Source organism: Podarcis raffonei, chromosome 17 (assembly GCF_027172205.1).
Source record: "Podarcis raffonei isolate rPodRaf1 chromosome 17, rPodRaf1.pri, whole genome shotgun sequence".
Taxonomy (NCBI): Eukaryota; Metazoa; Chordata; class Lepidosauria; order Squamata; family Lacertidae; genus Podarcis; species Podarcis raffonei.
Window position 1 is genome coordinate 33,133,316 of NC_070618.1, and position 22,002 is coordinate 33,155,317.

The window sequence follows — 22,002 nt, forward strand, 5'->3', positions numbered from 1 at the left end:
TCAGGAATCGTTGCAGCTCTACTGATCTGTAGAGCGTAGCTTGTCAGCTTTACCATCGTGGCCTGTGGGAAAGTAACATAGTTGGAAGAAGAACTTCTGTACCTTTCACCACCTTGCTTATACCAAAATATTGGGGTATTTTTTGGGGGGGAGGGGTCTTTCTCCTACATGGTGGCAACTGGCTTGTAGGTGGGATACGATTGCCACTTCTCCCCACCACACAAAAATTCAGCATTTAAAAAAATTTCTGTGCCTTGAATTCTTTCCTCTATTTGCCTCCATGTCAACCTTTCCTCTTCTCTTCCATTATAATCATTTTATTGTCTCATCTTCATCCCCAATCCTTCTGTGTCTCATGCCCTCTTCAAAAGAACCCACAAGCAGGGCTGCTGTTGATCTTAAAATGTTGTTAAGCATTAGAACATGAGAGGACAATGGGTTGGTTTTACGTTGACCCTTTTCCTACCAAAAGCTGTATTTTGGGAAGCCTGGCAGGAGGCAAATGTTTGGAAAGGACTTGGTATATACACATTTCGATATCCTGATTTACAGCTGTCTCTACAAGCAGGTGTCAGATAAAGCACACACAGTTTGAGGGGGGGAAACTGTAAAGCAGAATCTGGGCTACAGCTACTAAGGGGAAGATTTGCAAAGAAGGAAAGTCCATGTTCTACAGCTTGGGGAGTTCTGCTAAAACTTTGTTCATATTCAAGCTCTCAAAAAGGAGCTGAGACCATGACCAGGCCAAGTGCCAAATGAGGAAGGATAGTCACTACCTCTGTCATATTAACTTCTTGTCATAATGGCAGCATTCAGCAATTGGAGACAAGAGCCCACAAGGCGTACAGGTTTAATTACTTTATTGTACAAAAAAGCCCTTTTGAAATGCCAGAGCTGTGTGCGTAGCTCTTGCCCTCCCCAGACTCTGGATGTTCCACCTCATGGAGTAAAATATCACAAAGCTGAAGCAGTGTTCAACAACCAAGTGGTTCCAGATCCTTGTTTCCTAGGTTCTGCCTGCAGGTACCATTTTGGAGCCCAGCCCTTCCTCTTGCAGTCTAGACAAAAGCCTCTTAGGCCCAGAGCAGTAGTCTGGTTCATGAAGCTGGTTCGGTGAGTTTCCAGTGATTCTCCAGTTCAGTTTTCTTAGGAAGAAAAAGGAGGAGAGGCCACTGGCTATAAAACTAAAAATAATGATAATCATGGAAGTTGAATTCATGGCGCCAGAGAAGCAGAGTCCCAGAAGTTGAGCAAGACAGCTGTTGCCTTGAGAAGGCGGGACGACTGCTTCAGAACAAGCCAGTGCTTCTTTACGTGGTCGTCTGGGCTCTTTTTGCTGGTCTGCCATGCCCATTTTCTCCCATTCAATTCAGGAAGCCAAGAACTCTGCTCTCCTTTTCCGCAAGGCTGTGCTGCCTGCTCTTCCACGGTCACTATGTCACCTCTAATGTTATATGAACCTCCTCTTGGTGGTGGTGTGTTGAGCAGCTGCAAGTGCGGGCCTTGGCCAAGAGGGAGGGCTGGAAACCTGTAAGAGGTGGGGGCTCTGGCTCCTCCTCGTCAGGCTCCTCAGGCGCTGGCCCCAGCAAGCAATCTAGAGGGAGAGATTAAAGGGGGCACATGAAACTGCCGACTATAGTCGCTTTATCAGGGAGGGGAAGGTGTTTCAGCCCTGTATTGTCAGCCAAGTTGTATTTCCCTGATTTGCTATCCAAGATCCATTTTTAAAAGGAGGTGCCAGGGAGTAAGCCTGAGTCTTTGTGCCTATAGAATCATCCTCTCCTACTAAGCTATATATCCTATTCCCTAAAGGCAGATGTCTCCAAAGCTGCCATGCTGTGTTTTCCTTTCCTGTAGGAAAAGCACCTTAGCATTGCAGGGGAGGAATCTAGAGCACCACTAAGAAAATGGCTGGACTAGTGTTCTGCATTGCAACCTTACCTGCTGATTTATTGTAAATGAAATGCAGCTGCTAACAAAACAGGTACCTACTATGGATAGCTACTGCCCTGTTTTCATCTGACTCTGTATCAGATTGGTTTCTGCATTCTCCATGGAGCAGCAGGGTGTGGGGAGAGCATCTCCTCCTCTCCCCCCTACTCTATTAATCAACTGGAGCACATGGCCTCTAGCAGTAAGTGCAATGGACTGCCACACAATATAAGGGATGCTCTTTGATACAATACAAATATAAGGGCAAGCAGTTTGGAGTTGGTTATGGCAAGTGAATGGAGACAGGCCAACTCAGCTCACATAGATGGTACCGTGTAGTGTTGGCTTTAAAGAAGTGTTCAATTATAGAACAAGATAATGCAAAATAGTACTTGAAATTTGTGTCATGTGTGGGGATAGTGGTGTTACTATGCCCAAGTGGGTTTTTTTCTTTCTTTTAAGGTGTAGGTCAGATTTATGCTGTGGTGGTATATAGTCATATTACGCTATGCTTTGTGGCACATATCTAGTGATGGAAACACTTTACAACCCCAAATATTTTCTGCAAGTAAAGGTAAAGGACACCTGGACAGTTAAGTCCAGTCAAAGGTGACTATGGAGTTGCAGTGCTCATCTCACCAGCATTCGTCCACTGACAGCTTTCCAGGTCATGTGGCCAGCATGCTTCTGGCACAATGGAACACCATGACTAAAGCCAGAGCAGCGCACGGAAATGTCCTTTACCTTCCCACTACAGCAGTACTTATTTATCTACTTGCACTGGCATGCTTTCAAACCACTAGCTTGGCAGAAGCTGGGACAGAGCAACGGGAGCTCACCCTGTTGTGGAGATTTGAACTGCCAACCTTCCAATTGGCAAGCCAAAGAGGCTCAGTGGTTTAGACCACCGCGCCACCCGCTTCCCTACTTTCTGTAAGTAGAAATGAAGGGCTGTAGGGGAGATGGTCACAGTATCCATAAATTCCTAGTGTTAAACATCTGTCATTGCAGCTCCCCCATCTCTTTCCCCTATCCCAACTAAAGAGCCCTATAGAGATGGGAATTGTGTTACGAAGCTGGTCCCACCAGAAAACATTTTATTGGAATGATCATAACTCTATTCGCTGACCTTCAGACTTCAGGACTACAACCAGGTTGTGTAGCATTTCACAGGACTGTTGGAAATTTCTATGTGCAAAACATTTTCACATCTTGGAATCAAGCACATGAATCCCATTGAAATAGGTAATGAGTTTTTGGTTTTTTTAACAGTCATAAAAGGCTGGGCTGTGTGTATATTTTACACTACAGGAGCATAGGCAAAATGCAGAGTATGGTACAGAGTTCAAAGTTACCGTATTTTTCGTCCCATAGGACGCTCCGTCCCATAGGACGCACCTAGTTTTTTGGGGGGGAAATAAAGGAAAAAAATTTTCCCTTTATTTCCCCTCCAAAACCAGGTCGGGGAAACCGAACCAGGTCGAGGAACAGCGGGATGGCGGCGCTGCGCCTCCTTGCTGTCCCCCGAGCTTGTGGGGCTGGCCGATGTCTGTTCGGTGGGTGGGGCGCTCTGCTTCAGGGCGCCCTTCGCGCCGGGCGGTAGGCTGCTATCCGCAGCCTAGACAGCCCTGCGGGACCTCCTGCAGGGTTGCCTAGGCTGCGGATGTGTTCCCGAAGCGCCGGGCGCTCTGCTTTCAGCGCGCCCGGCGCTGCGGGAAACAGGCTGCGGATGTCTTCCTGAAGCCTGGAGAGCGAGAGGGGTCCGTGTGCACGGACCCCTCTTGCTCTCCAAGCTTCAGCGAAAGCCTGCATTCGCCCCATAGGATGCACCCAGATTTCCCCTTCATTTTTGGAGGGGAAAAAGTGCGTCCTATAGGGCGAAAAATACAGTAGTTTCTTCACAATTCCCGTTCAAAAATGTTTCTAGCCCTGGTAGCTAGAAAGCATCTCAACAGTGTCTGCTTGGAAAAACCAAAATGTGTGAATTAATAAGATTTACAGAAATAAACCTTAGTAATATGGATCATAATCCTGAGAAGGTAGCCCATCTGATCCTAAACTACTTCTGCCTTGTGGGGATATCTTCAGGAGAAGAAAAGACTAAGGAGTAAACCTTACACAAATCCAGAGTGGAGTCCCTAAGACAGCTGGATGGCGCCTTGTATGCTTTCTTCTGGTAATTCCTGCAGCCAAGCTGGTGCCAGACATCTTGCTCTGCTTTCTATTGGACCACATCAGTGATGCTGAGAAGAGGGTCTTGTTGTCTGGGCAGCCCAGGACCTCCATACATACTACCCAGGCTTGTGTCCCGAGGAGGTCACTAGAGCACTGCTAACACAAAGGTATGACTTCACCCCCGGAGGTGCACTCCATTGTCTCTATAGACAGATGGATGCCAACACAGAGAAATAAGGCTCTGTGTGGTTTGTGTCCTGTATTTCTCAGTGTCCATTCTCATGGCTAGTAAACCAGAATACAGTGGTACCTCGGGTTACATACGCTTCAGGTTACATACGCTTCAGGTTACAGACTCCGCTAACCCAGAAATAGTGCTTCAGGTTAAGAATTTTGCTTCAGGATGAGAACAGAAATTGTGCTCTGGCGGTGCGGCAGCAGCAGGAGACCCCATTAGCCAAGTGGTGCTTCAGGTTAAGAACAGTTTCAGGTTAAGTACGAACCTCCAGAACGAATTAAGTACTTAACCCGAGGTACCACTGTAAATTGGGCAAAGCTTGAGAAGTCTGCATAATTATACAGGTCATAGAATTCAGCTTTTCTTGGTGCAGATTGTGGGATTTTTTTTAAAAGCACTGAATGCTACAAAGGGCATAGTTTATTGTACATCACTGCTGCTGTCACCTGCCACACTCACCTGCCAGATCATGTGCCAGGTCTTTGATCAGGTGGCCGACAATGGCATAGGCCACACTCACCACCACCATCACGGCCATGATCATGTAGAGCACAGCTTTGGGCAATGGAACAAGGTCATAGGCAGCTGGCTGGTATTCACTGTAAAGAGGGCTCTCATTGGAGGAAGAGGGTTGAGTAAGTAGTGCCAAGGTCTCGGTGCGATTCGAGGAGCTCATGTTCATTGGCCACGTTTGAGAGGGGAGAGCCATGTTCTGATATTGTGGAGCCTTGTTGCCTGGTGGATAAGTGGCTGCAGGGACAGGCAGAGTCTGAAACACAAGGGGAAGATACTTTGGTTAGTTAGGGGCCCATCATCAGCCCTGTCCTGATGCCATTTGCAAATGACTTGCTCTTACAGAAAATTTGCAGTGATACTGGAGAAGAGGGGGTTGCCTTACCATGCAGGGTTTTTCATTGGGGGAATGGAAGATGAGTTGGCAGCAGCAGCAAAGAAACCATTGATCTGCACCCCCTGTGGTATTCCCAAAGGGTAACCCCTCCTAAATCAGTTTGTTTGGCTCACTGCTTGTTTGACACCTGCCAACAGGTTTCTTAGCATCCTACTGCAGGAACACTGGACTTAAAAAGAGAGTAGTGTTTCCTAGCAGCTGCTGCTTTAAGAAATTTTGCTATTTTGGGCTCAGTAACAGCTTTGGGGTTTTTGGCCACCTCATGAGAAGAGAAGACTCCCTGGAAAAGACCCTGATGTTGGGAAAGATGGAGGGCACAAGGAGAAGGGACGAGATGGTTGGACAGTGTTCTCGGAGCTACCAGCATGAGTTTGACCAAACTGTGGGAGGCAGTGGAAAACAGGAGTGCCTGGCGTGCTCTGGTCCATGGGGTCACGAAGAGTCGGACACGACTAAACGACTAAACAACAACAGCAGCAGCAGCTTTGGAAGTGACAATTTAGATTGGGAAAATGGCACTGGGGTCGGGGAAGGTTAAAAACAAATGAGGGTACTCCAGTATTTGTGCATATGAAATATTTTCAAAATCAGTGTGAAGCAGTACTGTCTGGACACAGGCTTACCACCTCAGTGAGGACTAAGCTCTAGGTGTGGTAAGAGGTTTGCATAAAAGTCCAGTATGCCAGATCCTGTCAAACCTTGACAGAACTTGTAATTTCATTCCCGTCTATCTTCATCCATTTATTTAGAATGCTGCTTTCCCCCACCCTTTTCTACCTTTTATTTTAAATATTCTATACCACTTCTCATTTGAAAATCACAAAGCTGTGTGTAGCACCAAGTAAATAATACAGTAAAACCAACACCTATACATAAAGAAACAAGTTATCCAGGCAGTTCCTTGAGTCTTCTGCTCCAAATAACTAATCCTATTTCCCTCCCTAGCCATTAGAACAGAGACGTCATTTCCCCCTCAAAATTCCAAAGCAGGTACCAGTCCTTTTTTATGCCGAGCACTCAAATATTATCATATAAATAAATATTCAACAGAAATTGAAAATTTACTAGGAGTCCTACAAATGGGTTACATCAGCATTTACCAGCTTTCAGCATTAGAATTCCCTATTTGAACTTGGCAAACAAGGGGATTTTTATTTATTTTTAGCAATTTCAGGTTGTGATGCTACAAGTGCTGCACCACCAAGAAAAACTACCTGACAAACTTCCCCATAACCTGCAGAGAGCAATTAAGACTTGATCTTGGTGACAGGTTGGCCATTGTCAGGTTACATCACCCTGCTGTCATCAGTATGTTGCTAGCCTACAACTGCCATGCCTCAGCACTGGCCATGGTTTCTGGAACTGATGGGAGATAGAGTCCAACAACATCTGAAAGGCCACTGGTTCCCTACTTCAAGCACAGATGGAGCCTTAGTACTGTTAAGAAGGATGCTCCAGGCAGATCCCAGTTCTACTCTAAGAAGGGGGTCCATAGGCCATTTTATCTCCCAGAATTTTTTCCGTCTCTTGTGGCAATCCCACAAGCTTCTCCCAGCTTTTAAATCACAGGATGGGAGTGTTCCCCAAGCAGGGTGGCAGGGAAATTAAACAAATGGGCAACTGCATCTTACCACACATGCTCAAAAGCCCAAAAGGGAAGGCAAACCTGTTGAAAATAATTCCTTCTTTATCTTGAATACAGTCAGGAGAGTTCCTCTTGTGCCTGTCTAAATGACACTCCTGCCAGAGTCACACCCATTTAAGTAAGGTGCAAATAATGCTACTAAGCATGTATAGTGCATTGCAGGACTTCAGAGCATAATCTTTGCAAACAGATCCATGTAAATTAGCATAATATTTGCAAACAGATCCATCAAGGAGGCTACTATTTTCATATTACTGCAAAGAAGAGATTTTAATGAGGTTTTACATACTGTACTTTTTGCTGCTTTGTTAACACCCCTAGTACGATGGCAAAAGCTCTGACCTTAAATGAGTTGTCTGCATTTTGTATAGTATGAATGGGCTGGAGTTTCAGCCCATGTGTTTTCAACCTCCTGTTTCATAATAAATCTATCCCGGTGTGCTCCTTTACTGACCTCCTACTATGTATATTCACCAACTAGCAAAATGCCCTCTGTGGGAGGATGATTAGGTGATGGGCAATAGCAGCTTTGTCAGCGATTGGTACTGGCATCCACTTCTACAATTATAAAGTTGGTAGCTGTATTAATTGTAAAGATGTGCAATATGAAGTCAGAATGGGGTACTAGTTCTTTCCACAAAACCTTTCTGAATAATCAGCTAAGGATCTTGTGGCACCTTGAAGAGTTACATTTCATTATGGCATAAATCATTCCTAGACTAGGCAGTTGTCAGTTGCAGATATATATATACACATGGTGATAGTAAAAAGGTGCAGAGTTGTTAACTAGTGAGGTCAGAAAGAAATTAAAAGCAAAAAGTATGGATAGTGACAATTCAGTTTGATTTATAATGTCTCAGTAGTAGGAGTCCTAAGACAAAGCCATGGGTGCAACAGCAAACTTGGAAGTCTGCTCTATCTCTGTGCAATAACTTGTTCTGGGTTATTGATGTTTGCTGATGCTGCATGTTGGTCAGCATAGCAGGATTGCTGTAAAAAAAACACCTTCAGACTTCATTGTAGCCATGCAATACAGTTCAATAATCTTACAAGTTAATACTCCTGTAGAAGCACTTGTTGCCAGTTCAAAGAAAGCAGCAATATTTCACTGGGCAGAACAAAAGTCAACCAGTAGCGAATCGATGTCTGAGCTACGATGGCCTTTTAAATCTTTTCCTTTAACACTTGGAATGTTTCAGAATGCAGTTCTAAAACGGATATAGTTTTAGCTTTCTCTCTGTGGTATATTTACCTTTTTAATGACTCTTTTTAGAATTGTATATTGAGTTTTATTGTTTTTATTATATGTCAGAATCTTGGCTGTTGGGCAACTAATAAACATGGTAATTAAAAAAAAAGCTTTTATAAATTTTATAACTGTGTAGCCAAGCCATAGGCCAGGAACTATCCCAGAAATGTGGCAGAGGTGTGGGAGCTCACCACAAGGAAGCAGGTCCCATGTCTATGTTGTTAGAAGTATGCATCAATAGGAATGCAGACATGCAAGACAGCATAGCAAATTAACACATCAGTATCAATGAGTGACCTTCCTATTGCCTTCCAAAGGTTTTTTTTTTTTTAAAATAGGACTATTCACTCAACTAGGGCCACTGCTAGCAGCTAGGATCCAGGAATGTGCAGCTTTTCAAAGCCTTGTAATATCTCCAAAAATGCATGTTAGCTACAAAGCTATTAAGGATAACAGAGCCTTAGTTCATCGCACTAGCATGGCAAATGGGAACTAGACAGCTGTACTGTATTTTAAAAGTCAGAAAGGTTCTCACTTGACAGAAACTTCATGACATTGTCCAACAACTTGCTGAAATGAAGGATTGTGTAAAAAAAGCACCCTGTCCCTTAGAAAGGAAGATTGTCTCAATTTTGAATATTGGAAAAGCAAGGCAGGAAAAAAGAGTGGTTTGCCCCTAATCCAGACATGTCCAAAGTCCGCTGGTCGGTTTAATGCAGCCCCTGTGGTTTATTTCCTGGGGTAAAAGCCTAAAAAAACCTCAACAACTTCGACCCTAAAAAAAGCTTAGCAACTTCGGGGTAAAATCAATAAAAAGGTCAACAACTTTGGTTGGCCTTTTGGCCGGCCCTCACGGCCCTTCACTTCATCAAATCTGGCCCTCTTTGAAAAAAGTTTGGACACCACTGCGTAGTAAGAATTTCATTCAAGTTTTTTCAGCCTGATGTAGTAGTGGCATATTAAAACTAATAAATACAATGCATCATAAGACTTCTTTGTTAAATGCATTTTGCCACAGGAGTCTTATTTTTTCCCACAAGAGACTAAAATGGCTACCCAACCAGATTAATCAATAGGAAGTGATGCTGCCTTCTCCAATCGGGTATAACAGTTGTTGGTACTGAGCAGCACTTAATTTCTAAGGGGGGAAAGAAAGGTAGAAAGACACCATTGAGAAAAGAATTCAGATTTTTAAAGCAATAAAGTCATTTGTGGGGAAATTTGCCTCCTCGCCTTCTTGCTAATTCCAGTGAGGGTTACTGAGCAAAGGCTTTGTGGAATCCTGTTACTTGTTCCTAAGCCTTCCAAGAAGTTATTAAGATTTACAAGGCTTAAAATAACTGCTCTTTTGTTTGGTTGTTTTCCCCCTAGCCTGCCTCTGCAGTTATGGCTTGAAAGAAAATGCACACACACAAAAACACTATCATTAAATTGTTAGTGCCAGTTATGAGTGACTCTTGGGGTGCATCACTTTATAGCTAGTCACAGAGAGACAGAAGGCAAAGTACATCAGAAGGGACGATTTGGCATCAGCTCCTGTTATATGACTCTCTGCCCTCCCTACAAATCCAGCATAAAACACAGGGGTCTTGTATTAATGCACTGCTGTTCAGGCAAGTGAAAAAGCAAGCAGACACATTTTAACATGTTCCATAAGGAGAGCAAAAGCAACGTGTACCCTTAACACTCTCCACTGGTGCAGCAAAGGGAATTCTGGTGGGTGCTGCTTATCATGTGAGGAATGACAGAAACTAACATCATTTTCCTGCACAGTTATTAAAAGTTTCCTTCCAGTTTCCACATACCCCTCCCCATCTTTTACCTGGGTGGTGATGTTGGATTTTATGTTCTCGTCCCCTGCTTTGATGGCGCATCTGCTTCTTTGCAAGTTTGGCAGGCAGCAGCTGAGAAGGAGGCAGTTCTGGGCTCCTCTGGTTTCAGGACTCCGCTGAAGAAGCACAACAAATAGATTAGCAGCTGCGGTCACTGCCCAGCCCGCTGCTTTGAAAAGTGCAGAGAGCGCCTGGCCAGGGAAGCCCAGGGGAAAGACTCCGCCCACTCAAGTGATGTCACAGAATGGTTTCTTGTCTGGTTGGATCTCATTTTGGGCTTGTGAATGCACAGCTGATGATAACAGCACAGTAGTATATTTATTTCGGTCAATGACCAGTAGAGAAGAGCCTAGGATACAAGATAAGAATAGTCAACTGAACACACATCTCCTAAATGTAGTGGCTTAAAGGAGTTACAACTATCAGCATGAAGTGAATTTGTTTTGAAGGGAGCACATTATTGCAGGAAGCTGGCCACAGCATGCATATGTGTGTATGTTTGTTGTAATGTATATAAATTAGATAGATAGTTCATTTATATACATTACAACAATTATTCAACCATAATTTTAACATATCCGAGGTCGTCTCCCTTCCCCTTCTTTCTGCAGTTCTTTGAATTTATTTTCGTCCTTTCCTGCATACTCTAAATCATCTTAACTTATTCTTTTATTCATCTGTTCTCATATATATCTCATATACATTTCTGAAACTGCAGGTGGGTCCTGACCCAGCAGTTGAAAACCACTCTCCTGGAACCCTAAAACTGCCTTTCTGAGCTTTTAACTCTGCAAAAGTTTGATTTTAAAATTATTATTTTTTTAAAAAAAAATCGTTTTTATTTTTAGAATAAAAGCTGAAAGTAGCTTTTTTCTTGTTGCTATTTTTTTTAAAAAAATAATATTTTATTCAGTTTAACAATAGAAAAATAGGACAATAAGAACACAAAAAATATAAAACACAACAATACAAACTTTCACAATACATAAAATAGAAACGTTTAACAAGAGAAAAAAAGAACAATCAACACACAAACAGTAAAATAAGAAAAACACAAATCACTCTTTTCTAATTATTCATCTTCAATTAAGACTTCCTCATGCCTCCCTTTTTTATATCCCTTTTTAACAATTAGTTCAGCAAATTCGTATCCTACTACTTTATCCTTATATATTTTACCTCCCAAATTTCAAATTTTTATCTCTTATTACTAGAACCCCTTCATTTTATTTCAATGTCATCAGCATTCATACATTTTACAATACTTCTGTAAATAAATTTTAAATTTCCTCCAATCTTCTTCCACCAACTCTTCTCCCTGGTCTCGGATTCTGCCAGTCATCTCAGCCATTTCCATATAGTCGATTACTTGCACCTGCCATTCTTCCAAAGTGGGTAATTCTTGTGTCTTCCAATACTTTGCAATGAGTATTCTTGCTGCTGCTGTAGCGTACATAAAAAAAGTTCTATCCTTCTTTGGCACCAATTGGCCGACCATGCCCAAGAGAAAGGCCTCTGGTTTCTTCACGAAAGTATACTTAAATACCTTTTTCATTTCATTATAAATCATCTCCCAGAAAGCCTTAATCCTTGGGCACGTCCACCAAAGGTGAAAGAATGTACCTTCAATTTCTTTACATTTCCAACATTTATTATCGGGCAAATGGTATATTTTTGCAAGCTTGACTGGGGTCATGTACCACCTATACATCATTTTCATAATATTCTCTCTTAGGGCATTACATGCCGTAAATTTAATCCCAGTGGTCCACAACTGCTCCCAGTCGGCAAACAAAATATTATGACCAATATCTTGTGCCCATTTAATCATAGCAGATTTTACCATTTCTTCCTCAGTACTCCATTTCAACAGCAAATTATACATTCTTGATAATACCTTAGCATTGGGTTCTAACAATTCTGTTTCCAACTTTGATTTTTCCACCTGAAAACCAATTTTTTTATCTTGATTGTAAACCTCTCTTATTTGAAAATAATGTAACCAGTCTCGCACCTTCCCTTTAAGCTTCTCATAACTCTGCAATTTCAGCTTGTTTTTTTTTCTTGTTGCTATTAATTAACTAGTCCATATTGAAATGAATTGCCTGGGATATTTGCACATTTCTGGACTTAAGGAAATATACTTGGATGAAACACTCAGCAATATTTATCTCGACAGGGTTCCTAAACTCAAAATACTTCATCCTCCCACCTGGTAGCGCTGCCTCCTCTATCTGGCATTTCTTTTCTGATCGTTTTCAAAATATCGCTCCACTTTAACAAGAAAGTGGGGTGGCTTTTGCTTTAGTGCTCTGTAGTGTAATAATTTTAGTTTAGTAATCCTATTAGCCAAGGCAAGGGGGAGGTGTGCCCCCTTTTCTTAAAGTGCAAAGCTCTATTTTGGTGCTGTCTGCACATGGATTATGATAGTAAAAATACACCAGCTGGCAAATCTCATATGTGGTGTCACCCAAATCCAGGACAACTCACAAATCCTCACAGATTGTGGAATCTCAGTCTAGATTTGTTAACTTTTAAAAGACAAGAGTTTTCTTTCCATCCTCTGGATTTTCAGAGTCATGGCTCTCAACTTTCTTATCCTGTTCTTACTCTACAAATCTGTCTTTGCAGAATAGCAAATTAATGAAAGAACTGTCAGATTATAAGTATATATATATGTATATTGTAGCCTTTTTAATCCATGGGTAGGAATAATTGTTGCACCCGAGCAGAGACAAAAGGAGCCAAACGACACCAAGGGGTTCATCCAGAGAAAGAGCGTTTTATTCTGCCATGGGGGGGGGGGCAGAGGCACCTTTGTGAATCAGTTCACAAAAGACAGGCCGCGCCGAAAACATTTTACAAGCAGGTTTTATCCTTTTTTCCAAACCCCCTTTTCCTCTCCCCCTTCACAGATTCTTACATAGAAATGTTGCTTTTCGTTCTCTGGCTCTGTTCCCGGAAGTATGTTGCAAATCAATGTACCAGGACAAGGTTATCTTGGATTTGGGAAGCGAAAGACTTAACTGTCCTTAGCTGTAGGTTTGTTACAGCGTTTTTGTTCAGAGAGGACTGCTTAGCTTGCACTTTTTGTCTTAGAGGAAAATGCAGTTTTTAAAATGCGTACGCCGAGGCCTGGCTGGGGGGGGGGCGGAATTCACAAACAGTTTTTAGGGCTTTCTGGGGTAACCCTAACTGTACCCCTTCAATATTATATGTATATATTTCCCTGGCTGGCAACTAATAGTTAACTAATTTTATTTTGAACTGGGCAAGAAGTGGAATTGCCAGGAGAAACTGCAATATCCACAAACCAGTGGATATCCACAAACCAGCCTTCCAGGACACTCTTTAATAAACTTATCTTAAGGTGTCCATTCTGGACTCAAGGAAGAATACAACATGAAACAGCTGAATTACAACACATGAAAAAGTTCAATGCCACTGCTTTTGGGTTAAATAGAAACAACAGTGCCAGTTTATCTATGCTATGTATTATTGCAAATGTAGTGGTTCCTGGCCCCACTGTAGGTGTCATTAAATCATCTCAGTTGTTCTCAATTATCACCAATCTGCTTCTATGAAAGATTAGAATTTTGCCTATTTAATATACATTTTCACTGTAATTTTTACCTGAGGTACCACTGTATTACAATTTTAATTTAAATGGCAAGACATTAAATGCAATGGGTGGAATTTGACGTCCCACTATGACGTTGTAGCCTTATGAGGCTTTGCCGTCGGGTGGGAAAAATATTGCGCCCGGGAAAGGGAGATGGGAGTCAACAGTTCAACGTAACATGAGGTATTACTGTACAGTGGTACCTCGGGTTAAGTACTTAATTCGTTCTGGAGGTCTGTTCTTAACCTGAAACTGTTCTTAACCTGAAGCACCACTTTAGCTAATGGGGCCTCCCGCTGCCGCTGGAGCATGATTTCTGTTCTCATCCTGAAGCAAAGTTCTTAACCTGAAGCATTATTTCTGGGTTAGCGGAGTCTGTAACCTGAAGTGTATGTAACCCGAGGTACCACTGTATAGCTATTCCCTGTCAGGAAAAGAGGGGGGAGTATAAATAAATATGTAGTGGCATAAATAAATAGAAAAAATAGATAGTCTTTCATTAGAATAGAATGTGTTCTGGTGGCTGGTGATTTGGAAATGCAGATATTTGTTCCCAGACCAGTCCAACCCGTAAAATGTTAGGAAAAGGCTTGCTGCTGCCCTGAGGGAATTTTGGGCGGGAAGCAGCTTTCCCTCAGGGCAGAGTTTGGTCCACTTAGAACAAAATCAGTGAAGGAAAAAGGTAAACTGTGACACCTCTTTATCACAAAATCACAGTTTCAAGCCCTACCCCCCCATTCCCAATCTCTTCTTTCATGCAGGATCCTTCTTGAGAGTAGGGTGTGTGTGATCCTTTTTTATTTCTGTGAGGAGATTATTTATATAGCAATGTCTCTTAAACATGTCCTTAGTAGAGTCCCATGGACCTCGTAGTTAGTCACACAACAAGACGTTTGGTTACAATATCGGGCAGAGAGAAATGTACCCCATCAACTCCCCTCCCTACCGTACACAGATTACACCATTTTGTAATCCCCCCCCCGTGCTTTCTTTTCTGTGGTAACCCCCCCCCGAGGTGCCAGTACATGCACATTGTTAAAAGTGTTGTGGGTGCCAGCACAAAATGGCTGCCGCTGAGCAGCAAGAAGGTGCCGGGGTATTGTACAAAAACTTGTTACTTTTGTGACTTTTTCAGTCATGAAAAAGACCTGCCCCTCCTTATCTCTTATTGTAACATTAGCAAAGCTTTAAAAAGTGGGGAGGTGTTTAAGAAAGACAATTCCCCCCCCTTTAAATGGAGAACTGAATGATATACGTAATTTATAAAAGCCTAATTATCTTATGATAACCTCAATTTTTCATACATGACAAAAACGAAGGGCTTGGCCAAAGTCACACAACTTCATGACTGAAGAGGTGTCTGAGCTGAGGTTTTTCTTTGCTCCCAAGTCTCATCAGCCTATCAGCTAAAAACCACAGTTTTCCATCTTACATGCAGATGTATTTTCGCTTCTGTCTTTTCTCGGGTTGTGGAGGAGAAAAACTGCTTCTTTAAAAATTTATTTAACATTAATATTACTCACTTGAAAAGAAGCAAACCATCATACATAGTGATTCAGATTCATTCTCAGATATACATATAGAGCACTAGATTGCACTTAATTCCTTTCCTACTGGAATTTCCTGAACACAGTGACTATAAATGAAGCAGGATAAATCAAATTGAGGATAGAATGCTCTCCAGCCAATTTCAAGCTGAACAGATTAGAAATTGTTCAAGAAGTCATCATTTCTTTGGTTCTTGGCAAACTAGGGGTGGAGGGTGAGGAAAATCAGTTCAGATTATTTTTTTCTATTGCAGGTTTATTATTTAACCTCAAATTGCTGTCATTATGTAGGTGGGCATGTGAGAGAGATGGGCATCTCTGTCCTCACCTTATTAACTGTTTTTCCATATTAGCCACAATCCAGAGTAGGAAGTATATCTCATTTGCATGCACATTGAGTGTCTTATTTTACTGTTCAGCTGATTCCTCTGCTGCGTCAAAACCTGCTTTGGAGTTTCAGAAGTGGCTTACAGTCTAATGTTCTGTCCTGCGATGGAAAAATTTGGGCCCAAGCCAAGGCTGGAATCCAAGTAAACATAGTTATTGAATGCTAGGCTTGGATTTCATCTGGAACTAGATGAGGATTTTATCTCTTTCATGACCCAGGCAAGATCAGTAAGAGCCATCTGAGATTTTAGCATTTTCCATCACCCACAACAGATTTGATTAGTGGATATTGAATGAACACTTACATGTACTGTGCTGACCACAGACAAAATATGCCTAAATCTGCTCAGCATGCTTGTCCTGAATTTCTGAGAGTATTCACAGTTAGTTACAGTATTTATTATAATTTTCCTTATAGAGAAATGGTACATAAGTTTTGTAATACAAGTATTTTGTAATTATCCTTTGGTGTTTTTAAATTCTCTGTTATAGATAAACTTATTCTCCTCATCATTCTAGGCTGCTATGTCTAATAAGAAATTTCAGCTCCAAGAGTCAGAGCAGGAGCAAGATAAACCTGATAGTCCATTTGACATCTTCACTAATCTAGAAAGAAATGACTTAAGTGATAATCCATCCAGGTAAGAATCACATTTTTTAAAAAAACACACCAAATAAACCAAAATACCAAAAATACTGTTAAATCTTAAAATAACTATGCATATTGACAAAAGCATGTCCTAATCTAACGATTTAACAAATGTGAAGGAGTTGATATGGGTAACAAAGGTGGATTCATTCATAAAGCAAACTTTTTAGGGAGATTGGTTTTCAGTGTAAATTCTTACTGAAAGTGGTTCACTCCTAGTATGGGAACACTTAGCAGTATAAGCTACAGCTGCACCTGGTCCAGAGTACCACATAACCAAAATGTGGGTGCTTGACTAAGGTTGTACACAAATATTATGCACATTATGGCCACAACCATTGGAACATAGGAATATTCCTTATAGTATTGGTTCATCTACCTGGCAGCAGCTCCTCAGGGCTTCAGACAGGTGTGCTTCCCAGCCCTGCGTGTAAATGCCAGGAACTGAATCTCTGATCTTTTGCATGCAATGCAAGACGAGGGCCTACTCCTGCGAATATTCCAGTGACCCCCACTGAATTATGGGATCAGAGAGAAGGGATGAGTCCACATTTCTTCAATCAAGAGAATACTAGATGAAATGTAGGACTTTGGATGGGGTCTTTGGCTCAGTCATGAAATTCACTGGTGGGCTTTCAGCCTCCAGGGTTGTTGTGAGGATAAAATGGGATAACCTTCTCAATGCTCCCCCTGGGCTTTTTGGAGGGTCAGTGGCAGAGACTTGAATATGAAAAAAACCTGAAATCTTTTGGTGCGAGTGGAGGTAATTCTCAAAAAGTGTTTCATTGGCACAATATGCCAGTGCAACTCTTCCCTACATCTAAAACAATCTCTCCTGCTTGCGATGTTTGCAAGAGACTTACTTGGTGGGAGTGTCCCAAAGCAGCATTATTTGGGGATATAATTTTCATCAATATCAACTGTATTATGGGCCAGGATCTTCTGCCTATTCCATTACTGTGAAAACTAAAATAAAGACTGAAAGCTCAAGGAACTTGTAGGCTTCCTATTAATGGCAGCCAGATTGGTTATCACTAGACATTGGGAATACCTTGACCTCTTGCTGGGTACCTGGTACAACAAAGCCTGATTCCTGTCAGTCTCAGAAGAATTAAGCAAAATATGCCTCTTTAGGGGACAAATTCAGAAAGATACATTTTATAACATTTGGCATTTTTTTATTGAATTTACAGTGAATATGTTTGCCCCTAATGAGAACCCCCCCAATAATGCACCTTGGTTTGGAATCAGAAACCAGTTTGATGATATGTCTCCTTGTGTCTGGACTGAGTGGTCTTGACATTTTCTTCCTATTACTTTTTTGAGCAAACTTTCTTGATAATCCTGTGAAGTAGGAGAATATGACTAAATTATGATTCATTTCTTTTGGCTTATTTTGTGTGCGTGCATAACCAATTTCTTTATACTGTAATTTGAACTTTTTTAAAAAATCAAATAAATTGAGTAGCCCCCTCTCTTGAGTAAAATACTGGTGCCTTTGCTGTTTTGAATTCAAATGCGAAATGAAGACAATTCAAACAGCATTTGACATTTTTTCATGATATATAGGAAAGAAACTTCCAGCACACCTCTTCCTAATTCAGATACAACTGGAGGAGAGTCAAACAGCAAATCCTCAAGTTATTTTATAGCCCTTGATTCATCTATTGAAAATCTGCAAGAAAGAGCCCAGCAAATAATTGATAAGATGAATGAGAAGCGTAAGGAAGACCAAGTGCTCATGAACAATTTCCGAGAAGGTCTTTTGATGAAGGTAAACATATGTGGGGGAAATGGAGTGCAGGGAATCTGAGTATCAGTAAAGAATTATTGAGCTCCATCTTGCCAGTTGGCAAACATTTTGTACTATTTTCCCCAAAACATTACAAATCTACCTGGTGCATTTAACTAAGATTTACAAATTATTAACACCAGTGTCCTGGAAAAATGTTAAGTACCAGCCTTGAGTTTATTCCCTCATACCACATCCCCTCCACCGACTGGACAAGCTCCCTCAATTCTTTCCTCTTCCCACTTCCTATATTGAAATGTGCTTTCTCCACATCCATATTGCATAATCTGCTCATCTTCATCTATGAACTCTGCGCTGTTCTCTGTTTGGCAGAAGTGGCTCCCTGGGTTGGGTGGAGCTGTTACACTAGTTTTCCAGTAGGTGGGTCGCTGTTGTTTAGTGGGCGAGGCAGTGGGGAGACCAACATAGTGCAATCAGTGTTTAGCATGCCACCCTCTGCTTGCCAGGCTCTCCTTCCTATGTTTACTGACATGTCCATGTTGCATCAGTAACACCTGAAAAAGCCCCACAGTGACCACACCACAAATAGCATTTTGTGACCACTTCAAAGGGACTTAAAATTACTGCATGGTTGCCTATTTGATTGTGTTCTAACTTGTCACAGCCCGATCCTGCCATTTCATTTTGCTATACTTCCTAGACCCTACATGTAAATGTGACTGTCATACAGCTGACGTGTGAGCACAGCCACTCTTAAGGAATTATCACTTAATCCTTAGCTACTCATAGGTGGACATATTTGTGTTAGAAATGAAAAGCAGGTAGTCTTTTTATTCAGGGAAACCCTATTACTAAGGAGTCCTTAGAAATCTAAAGTCTACTTTAACTCCTGCTTCTTTCTCTTTCTACCAAAAAGGTTTCAAGCTTGGCAGAGAAGTTGGAGGAAAGCATGTTCCCTGTCTATGATCATCATAACAAGCTCATTCAAGATAAAATCCAAGAGCTTTACCAGATCATGGAGAGGATCAAACAAATTGAAACAGAGCTCAGGAAGGTCTGTCACACTGTGGAGATGTTATATAAAGACCTGTGTGAGCAGTCTGAATTGTGATTGCATGGAGAGAGAAAAAGTTGGGGAACAGTGTTACATGTCCTTTTGCATCATTGGTGAATGTAATGGATATATGCTTACTTGGTACCCCAAGCCCCTGTAACCTGAGTTCTGACTGTTTTTGTTGTTCTGAATTTGTTACTTGTTTTAAAAATACTTTTAAAAAATAATGAAGGTGGGAAAAGGAAGAACGTATTTAAACTGAAAGGAAAAAATTGAATCCCAGTTATCAGGATCAAACTAGACATGATCTTATTATATAGCAGATTTTTGTTAAATAGCTAAAGTGGAAGGGTGGGGTAGCAGGATTGGGACCACTGAATGGCAGGAGAGTGCCTTTACTCCTTTGCCCTTGCCACAGGCCTGGCACTTTGTTCGTCATTCTTTGCTTGTGTGTACAAGTCGAGTTATTCAAGGGTGAAAACTCAATAAAATTGGAAATATATTAGCATGAAAAACTGTACTTTTATTTTTGTTTTACAGAAGAGTTTGAACTACTGCCATTATGTCTTAAGGAACTATAAATATAACAAAATGGCTTGAAAAGATACTGACTAAAGCAGAATGAAGGGAAACATGGTCCCCGATTTCTGTCTCCTGCTTCCATTTTGTTATCATTGAGCTATTTCAAGAGGGCATATTTTTAAAGGGTGCTGAACTATTCAGTTGTCTGGTCATGATGGCTTATTAATTATGCTACTACTGCTAGTCATTTCTGCAAGTTTTGCATCAGAGCATGCATTGCAATTAAGCCAGGGATTTTGGTTACCACCAAGATAATGATATACTCCTTGCAAAGACAATTTAGGGTACTGAAGATATCCAACACTATCTCATTTGATGTGCAGGGCTGGTCCAAAACATTTTTCTGAAAACAGGATGGATGGACTGGAAGTTGGTATTAAAATCAACACTGATGATGGGACAGTATCCTCCACTACATGCAAAGATAGCAAACTAACTTAAGGAGTGAAAAGCAGGCTGCATGGCATGCACAGCTGTGTCCCATGATCTTGCCACTGCTCCCTGCATGTTCCTAAATTCAAGTTACACTAGAGGCTCAAGTGACCTCAGTGGCTAGAAGTGCATTTTTTTCAACTCCAGGTGCCACAACAGCTCCAGCCCCTTTTGGACAGAAATGACTTGGCTACTGTACTGCATGCTCTGGTAACTTCCAGATCAGATTACTGCAATGTGTTTTTCATGGGGCTGCCCTTAAAGATGACTCAGAAACTTCATCTGTTTCAAAGTGAATTGGCCAGATTACTGGCTGGGGTTCCATTTAGATTTCATGTAACCTGTTTTAAAACAGGTGCATTAGTTGCTGTCATATACTATATTGATATAATTGAATATAAATTAGTCAATGCCTGGCAAATATTCAGAGAAGATCTGTAAGATATTTGACATCATAATTAACCGAAGGAGAGCTTTATTTCAGCTCTAGAATGCCTGGGATAGAATTGGTGTTCAGAATTACTATTGAAATTGAACTTGCTAATTTAAGTATGCATGCTAATTGGTTTAATTTATCATGGACCTATCCAAAAAGTTACTGATTCCATAAGTGTGGCAGTGACAGCTTAAGATCTTATGTTCATGTTTTACCCTGGCCTGGAAGCATGATGAGTTGAGAGTAAATAGTGTTCAGTTCACTCTGAAGTTAACTAGTTGGTATACAGATGATTTTTAGACAACTTGAGTACATGAAGTTCCATTCAGCAGAGTTGTTCTTAAGGTAAACTCAGCCAACTTCCATTCAGACTCACAATCAGCTGCTGCCACTGCTTGCAACCCAGTTTTAAAATTGTTTATTATATTTAAAATATTTCTATTAAAAATATCCAACGCAAACTGCAATAAAAAGAATCAACTGAAGGTAATAAAAGCAGACTGAGAAATTTAAAAAGCAGCAGCAGCATTCAGTTTACTTTTACCTGGAATTGCTAGGCTTGGGTTCACACGCTTCAGAAAATCCAGAAGACATCACTGCCAGCCTGTAGCATCGTTTTCTTTGTATTACTCCTGTCCTTATTGTAGGTACAAAGCAATTGCCAGCCTGTCCACAGTGGATTGACAATACATTATTGAGGCTTTCCAGGCCTCTCTACCTTTAATTAGAAGCTTCCTACTTGTTAGTTTTGCGTCTTTTTAGGTGCTGCAGCAGCAATACTAATGAATCAGCCCCATAACTGCTCCCTAGTCTGTCAGTTCCACTTTCCTTCAAGGGGGCCATTAAATATCCTACCCCATAGGAAACTAATGAGCAATTCTGGGGTCAGTTCATCAGTATGCTATTGTGTAAAGCAGGAAACAATCAGAAAAGATCCCACAATGAGTAGGATCTAAACTTTATAAAAGGATCTTGGCCCTGGAGACATGCCAAGATTATATATTGTGTTGTCATCAAGTGTTGTAAGGAATCATCATTTTATTTCTAGAGTGTTTCTGAAAACATGGTGTAGTATGGAAGAACCTGAGGTCAGCCTCTAAGCCCCACTCATTGTAATGTGGATATAGACCGCAGGTGCTAAAAACAGCTAAAAACTTCCAGCACATCCCCACTTACAACTTCCTGAATTTCACCCCACAACAACAGGGATTATGTAACACATAAAGAATGCAAAGTGGCAGGTGGGCAGAGGCCTCTGGCAAGGCTCCACCCCACTTTGGAGTGATGCTGTAGCTGGGACCACAAACTTGACCAAAGTTGAGTCACTTAAATGTTTCCCATACTGTGCAGGAGCTACTCACAAAAAGACATCCCCACACAGCTGATGGAACATTTAAGGGACACCTTCAGGGGAGGAGAGGGGAGTGGTGACAAGGGAAAGATGATGCATGAGGTCAGGGCAGTGGAAACATGCCAGGAGCACCGATTGGCTCTGCCAGTGCGATTCCACCATGCCAACCTCACTGCCACCTCAGCCCTTCCCCTCTCCATCCTGTTAG

General features: G+C 41.5%; 2 protein-coding genes across 7 annotated transcripts; one reads left to right on the forward strand and one right to left on the reverse strand.

The window, feature by feature from the left end:
* Nucleotides 1–240: 240 nt before the first annotated feature.
* On the reverse strand, nucleotides 241–17,544 carry LOC128404860 (small integral membrane protein 44-like). 2 transcript variants are annotated; one of them, XM_053370889.1, is made up of 4 exons: nucleotides 17,422–17,544; nucleotides 9,972–10,330; nucleotides 4,805–5,114; nucleotides 241–1,594 (listed from the first exon to the last, which is right to left on the reverse strand). In XM_053370889.1, the coding sequence occupies exons 3-4, from the start codon at nucleotides 5,052–5,054 to the stop codon at nucleotides 1,434–1,436; spliced, it is 411 nt and encodes a 136-aa protein (XP_053226864.1). In that variant the 5' UTR covers nucleotides 5,055–5,114; nucleotides 9,972–10,330; nucleotides 17,422–17,544; the 3' UTR covers nucleotides 241–1,433. The 2 variants fall into 2 exon arrangements, with proteins under 2 accessions (XP_053226864.1, XP_053226863.1); XM_053370888.1 differs by lacking the exon at nucleotides 17,422–17,544 and having other exon boundaries at nucleotides 9,972–10,695.
* SYCE2 (synaptonemal complex central element protein 2) lies at nucleotides 14,178–19,508 on the forward strand. 5 transcript variants are annotated; one of them, XM_053370886.1, is made up of 4 exons: nucleotides 14,178–14,285; nucleotides 16,057–16,178; nucleotides 17,756–17,960; nucleotides 18,856–19,508. In XM_053370886.1, the coding sequence occupies exons 2-4, from the start codon at nucleotides 16,063–16,065 to the stop codon at nucleotides 19,048–19,050; spliced, it is 516 nt and encodes a 171-aa protein (XP_053226861.1). In that variant the 5' UTR covers nucleotides 14,178–14,285; nucleotides 16,057–16,062; the 3' UTR covers nucleotides 19,051–19,508. The 5 variants fall into 5 exon arrangements, with proteins under 5 accessions (XP_053226861.1, XP_053226857.1, XP_053226860.1 ...); XM_053370882.1 differs by lacking the exon at nucleotides 14,178–14,285 and adding an exon at nucleotides 14,426–14,699; XM_053370885.1 differs by lacking the exon at nucleotides 14,178–14,285 and adding an exon at nucleotides 14,724–14,959.
* The last annotated feature ends 2,494 nt before the right edge of the window (nucleotides 19,509–22,002 follow it).